The sequence below is a fragment of the Sander vitreus genome, chromosome 11 (assembly GCF_031162955.1).
Source record: "Sander vitreus isolate 19-12246 chromosome 11, sanVit1, whole genome shotgun sequence".
NCBI classification, from domain to species: domain Eukaryota; kingdom Metazoa; phylum Chordata; class Actinopteri; order Perciformes; family Percidae; genus Sander; species Sander vitreus.
The window spans coordinates 29,665,206-29,671,231 of NC_135865.1; the positions used below are offsets into that span (position 1 = coordinate 29,665,206).

The 6,026-nt window shown below is 40.3% G+C and overlaps 1 protein-coding gene across 1 annotated transcript; it reads right to left on the minus strand.

Moving 5' to 3' along the window:
• Positions 1 to 4,409: 4,409 nt before the first annotated feature.
• LOC144525899 (trace amine-associated receptor 13c-like) lies at positions 4,410 to 5,718 on the minus strand. The gene is made up of 2 exons (XM_078262959.1): positions 5,552 to 5,718; positions 4,410 to 5,226 (listed from the first exon to the last, which is right to left on the minus strand). The coding sequence occupies exons 1-2, from the start codon at positions 5,716 to 5,718 to the stop codon at positions 4,410 to 4,412; spliced, it is 984 nt and encodes a 327-aa protein (XP_078119085.1).
• Between the last annotated feature and the right edge of the window lie 308 nt (positions 5,719 to 6,026).

The window sequence follows — 6,026 nt, forward strand, 5'->3', positions numbered from 1 at the left end:
GCGATATATGGGAAACATACTTTGTCTAACTCCTCCTGGGCCGTGAGTCCAATCTGCACGAAAACTTGTATATAGACTCGGTGGACCCTCGTGACTAAAAGTTAGCAAAAGAATTTTGATAGCTAAAACAATGCGCAAGTTATGGAGGAACAACTTCCTGTAGGTGGCTGTTAAAACATGAACAGTTGTATCTTGGCAAAAGTTATTCCGATTTACATGAAACGTAGAATGTGTGGTCTACATGTCATGTTGCGTCTGCCAGTACCCCCGACTGCAAGAAGGTGAGGGCCCATTCATCGCTGCTTGCAGCTTTAATTATTATTATTACCAATTCCTCGTCTTTTTGGGGGGGTTAGCATGCACGAAAACTCACAAAAATGTGCACACGTCACAACTGGTGAAAATTGCAAAGTTCTGTAGTGATTGGGCTCGGGCGTTGCCAGGGGCTCCATAGCGCCGCCTAACGTGCGCCTTAAATTATACAAAAGTAATAAGTTAATATACCAACTTTTAAGGGAACATAGGTCTCACCTTCAAGTCCATGGTGCTATTTTTAGGAAAAATTACAAAATTCTATAATTTATTTCCGAAATATTGGTTTTCGTGTAAAAATCTTCATTTTACGAACACTTGTTTGAGGACTTCAGGATGCTACGAAAAACTCTCAAGATTTTGCAGCCATGTGCGCAATATTAAACTCTTTCATATGAATTCACGTTTAGGCTTGGGAGTGGTATGGTTGCTCTATAGCGCCCCCTAATTGGTTTTAGCACTTGGGCACATTTGACGGCCTCAGTATATACGAAAACTCACAAAAATTGGCGCCCACATAAACACCTGAGAGCTTTGCGAGACTGTACAGCGATTTGGCCCAAACCTGTAAGTGGGCTCCATAGCGCCCCCCTAATGCCTGGAAGGCCTTAACTTGGGACATAGTTGTTCCGATCTTCACCAGATTTAATACCCATATTGCTATAATCATTGCGGACATATTTCCCATTTACCTTCATTACCTACATCCAACCGGAAGGCGGCCATTTTTAATTATGCATTTTTCATGTGTTTTACATTCTTTCGAACTCGTCCTAGGCCGTGATTTCAATCTTCTTGAATCTTTGCAGGTAGTATCTGTTGACCCTCATGACGACAAGTTATCCAGAGAATTTTGATAGTTGAAAAAATGCACAAGTTACAGCAACTTCCTGTCTAAACAGGAAGTTGCGTTATCTTGGCAACAATTATTCCGATTGCCCCGAAACTTGACAAGGTTGTTTAGTCATGGCCGGTTTAGCATCTGTGCCAAACTTGGCATCAATCGGCCATTAGATGGCGCTGTTTTCATTTTTTTTAAATTAATCAGCAAAATATTGATATATGGGAAACCTACTCTGTCTAACTACTCCTGGGTGCGTGAGTCCAATCGGCATAAAAAACTGGCATATAGACTCGGAGGACCCTCGTGACAAAAAAGTTACAAAAGAATTTTGATAGTTAACATCAATGACCAACTTCCTGTAGGGGGCTGTCGAAACAGGAAGTTGCGTATCTTACACACTGCTATTCCGATGGGCACAAAACACACAAGACAGTTGTTCCTCATGTGCCATTGAGGCTGTGTGCCAAATATGGCGTCAATCGGCCTTTAGATGGTGCTCTTTTTCATTTTTTTTAATTAATTAATTAATTTTTTTTTAACTCCTCCTAGAGCGTGAGTCCCATCTGCACAAAAATGTTCACGTAGACTCAGAGGACCCTCGTGACAAAAAAGTTATCAAAAGAATTTTGATAGTAACACAATGCGCAAGTTACAGAGGACCAACTTCCTGTAGGGGGGCTGTCGAAACAGGAAGTTGCGTATCTTACCAAGATTTATTCCGATTGACACCAAACATGACACAGTTGTTCCGCATAGGGGCTTGAGCATCCATGCCAAATTTAGAGTGAATCGGCCATTAGATGGCGCTGTTATAATTGTTTTTTATTAATTAGCCACATCGCGATATATGGGAAACATACTTTGTCTAACTCCTCCTGGGCCGTGAGTCCAATCTGCACGAAAAACTTGGATATAGACTCGGTGGACCCTCGTGACTAAAAGTTATCAAAAGAATTTTGATAGCTAAAACAATGCGCAAGTTATGGAGGAACAACTTCCTGTAGGTGGCTGTTAAAACATGAACGGTTGTATCTTGGCAAAAGTTATTCCGATTTACATGAAACTTAGAATGTGTGGTCTACATGTGATGTTGCTTCTGGCAGTACCCCCGACTGCAAGAAGGTGAGGGCCCATTCATCGCTGCTTGCAGCTTTAATTATTATTATTACCAATTCCTCGTCTTTTTGGGGGGGTTAGCATGCACGAAAACTCACAAAAATGTGCACACGTCACAACTGGTGAAAATTGCAAAGTTCTGTAGTGATTGGGCTCGGGCGTTGCCAGGGGCTCCATAGCGCCGCCTAACGTGCGCCTTAAATTATACAAAAGTAATAAGTTAATATACCAACTTTTAAGGGAACATAGGTCTCACCTTCAAGTCCATGGTGCTATTTTTAGGAAAAATTACAAAATTCTATAATTTATTTCCGAAATATTGGTTTTCGTGTAAAAATCTTCATTTTACGAACACTTGTTTGAGGACTTCAGGATGCACGAAAACTCTCAAGATTTTGCAGCCATGTGCGCAATATTAAACTCTTTCATATGAATTCACGTTTAGGCTTGGGAGTGGTATGGTTGCTCTATAGCGCCCCCTAATTGGTTTTAGCACTTGGGCACATTTTTGACGGCCTCAGTATATACGAAAACTCACAAAAATTGGCGCCCACATAAACACCTGGGAGCTTTGCGAGACTGTACAGCGATTTGGCCCAAACCTGTAAGTGGGCTCCATAGCGCCCCCTAATGCCTTGTAGGCCTTAACTTGGGCATAGTTGCTCCGATCTTCACCAGACTTAATACCCATATATACATACATCACTGCTTCCACTGACTTTTACATCTTATTCTGTATATTGCTAATATGGTCTAATTTGGTTTAAGAAGTTTGGACCAACAAAAAAAGGACTCAGGCTTTAACATCACTTTTTTATTTTATTTAACCAAGCCCTACTGCCTCTACAGAGTGGCCCTATTTAAATGAATGAAAGGACTGCATGTTGTCTAAATGCAGCTTCATAGCTCTGAAATGCCTATCACTTTGTGAGAATTGGAAAACAGCCAATAAGAGAATCTGGTTCTGTCTGTTTAACTGATTAATGCCCTGCAGGCTTGCAACCACTGGTGACCCGTGTTCTTAGAGACATGGTAAACTAATTATCTCAACCCCCACCCACCCTTTTTGTAAGTGTATACTGTTACTGTTGTATTTACTTTTACTGTAGTATTTTTTTTTATTGTCATCTTTTTTGTGACTTTTTTGCATATCATTTATTACAAAAAATCAATAAAAAGACACAATGTTACATTATGTCTTCTGTTTATTATACTTCATGTCATTTTACAACAAATCACTATGCTATGTAAAATTAAATAAATGACTCAGTGATCATTTTCTAATAAATCTGATTTAAAATTGCAACCCATTACACTTTACATAATTTGTGAAACTTTAACTTTCTCTGTCCTATGATTACATGTTTCTCTGGAAATGTGACTGCAATGATCTGATGAACTGTAGATAGTCTTTTCAAATAATCTATTTTTTTACTTCTCGCAACAGGACTTCATAGTGCTTTAAATAATTCATCATAAAGACAATATATGTTATACAGGGATCACATATGAATGACACTAAACTGAAATGATTAAAACAACTTTGTAAAGGGAACATGATCTTTTTGTACTGACAGTTTAATATGAAACACACAATTACTGTTTCTACAGCTGATGTTTTTCTATACTTGACGGGAAAGTGTGGCTGTTCAGGGGCATCTTTTCTCTGTGAAACAGGAGCCCATCAGGTCTGTGATTTCTGTTTGCAACTAAATGCACACAAATCACAGAGATGATGCTTTTACTAAAGATAGGGACGTAAATACAAAGCTTTAGTAGCTCTTATGTTGTGTTGGGTTGAAATATTTCCTATCGCAAAGAAAAAAAGGTTCCCTCGGAAAAAAAGACTCTACATAAGTGTCATACTTGGGTACTACAAACTGGGTGATTACCTAAAAAACAGTATATGGTGCTTATGACTCTTTCTTTAAAGGCAGCAGCATCACAGAGACAAAATACACAACAAGATAAAGCTGAAGCACAGGCCTTTCAATTGTTGATCATACACAATTTAGACTTAAAGATGGAAAAGCATATGTTAACCTTCTGTATTTGATATTTCACTCACTGAACATCAGCAACATATTCATTCATTTGTCATTAGACCAAGTCTGATCTCAGTCCCTCCACAGCCTCTCTACAGCATGTTGGTCTCACAGGAGCCAGGCTGCAGTATACGAAGAGTAACTATGAGTTTAACTGATTTTCTAAACCAGGGGTAAAACAAGGCATAGATCAGAGGGTTTAGACAAGAGTTACAATAGAACACAAGGAGACCACAGGATGCAAACGAAGCATTGACCCAGTTGTCACCAGCAAGAGAGACAGAGTAATATGGGCAGAAACATAGTAGGAACACGACTACAAGAACACCAAGATTCCTGGCTGCTTTCAGCTCTGATTTCTTTGCCTTTGGAGTCACTGAAAGCTGGAGTTTGACAGATGTAATGTGAGAGCGCATGGCACGAGCCTGAGACACAGCCACGGCAAATACTCTCAGATACAGAGCTATGATGACAGTAACTGGAACAATAAAGGTCAATACAAGATCAATAGTCAGTGAGATGGGGTTATATAAAAACACACATTCTCCGTAGCAGGATTTATACTTCCCTGGTGGAGTCGGTAGATCTTGTAAATAAAGAAGGCTGTAGAAAACAGAACAGAGCCAACACAGACAAACACAGAATTTAACTCTTCTCCCGGTGACTTTAGTGGTGTAATGCAGAGGGTCACAAATAGCCACATAACGGTCAACTGATATGAGCACTATGGTTCCTATTGAGACTGAGGGAATGTTGACTGAAAGAAGAGTATAGGTAGCACACACAAAGTCACTAAGAAACCAGCAAGATGTTTTTCGAAGGATTTCTACAGGCATCAGCACAAGGCCCACTAGAAGGTCTGAGACAGCCAGAGAGAGGAGGAGGATGTTAGTGGGTGTGTGGAGCTGCCTGGAGGGAAAGAGAAAAGCACCATTAAACCAACAAGAGTGACAAAACAACCAAAACCAGTATTCAAAATAATAAAGATGCTTATGAGTTTAAACATTTTCCGATCCACCACATCTGACAGTTAAAATGACTTGGTTGAGGTCATGGTGGACAGAAAGCAATGTTTAGTATTGGTAATAGAGTAGACATGAAAAACATCAAAGTCAGACGTTTGGAGCAATATTATTCAGTACTAACTCAAAGACAATTCTTCTAAATATACAGCAGCTGTTCACATTTTTAAGTTACAAATCCTGTAGAAAGAAGCAAAAAAGTTAACATCTACCTGAAGTGGGAGATAGAGATGATGATGAGCAGGTTGAGAGCCACAGTGAGCAGAGAGATGGAGTACAAAATAATGGTAACTGTTTGGGGCCAAGGAGACAAGGGCTTCCTGCAGGAGGTGTTTGGGAACTGTGGAAAGCAGAGCTGGGCTCCGTCCTCAACCTCCATCTGCCGAGATCTGCAGCTCTGGCAGCTTTCTGAACAAACCTGAGCTATGTAACTGATTTATCTCTCTCACATTCTCTTCATCCCCTCCTCTTTTTCAGCCCCTGTTTTCCTCTGATGCCCCTCCTCCCTCACTCTGCACATCCCACCATCATCTTAATCACTTTCTCTGCAACCCTGCTTCTCACACTGTCTCTCTATCAATCTCTCCATTGTTATACAGTGTAGCCATCCTGGTTGGATGTGATGATTTTAGACGAGAGGGAGGAGAGAGGGAGGAGCTGCTTACACTCTACGTTATGTTACACACT

What these genes read in the sequence shown, in the direction of transcription:
- LOC144525899 (XM_078262959.1), bottom strand. Translation starts at nt 5,718, where the DNA reads ATGGAGGTTGAGGACGGAGCCCAGCTCTGCTTTCCACAGTTCCCAAAC. An exon ending in ATCTCTATCTCCCACTTCAG is followed by an intron (nt 5,227 to 5,551) that starts GTAGATGTTAAC and finishes CTTTCCCTCCAG; the next exon opens with GCAGCTCCACACACCCACTA.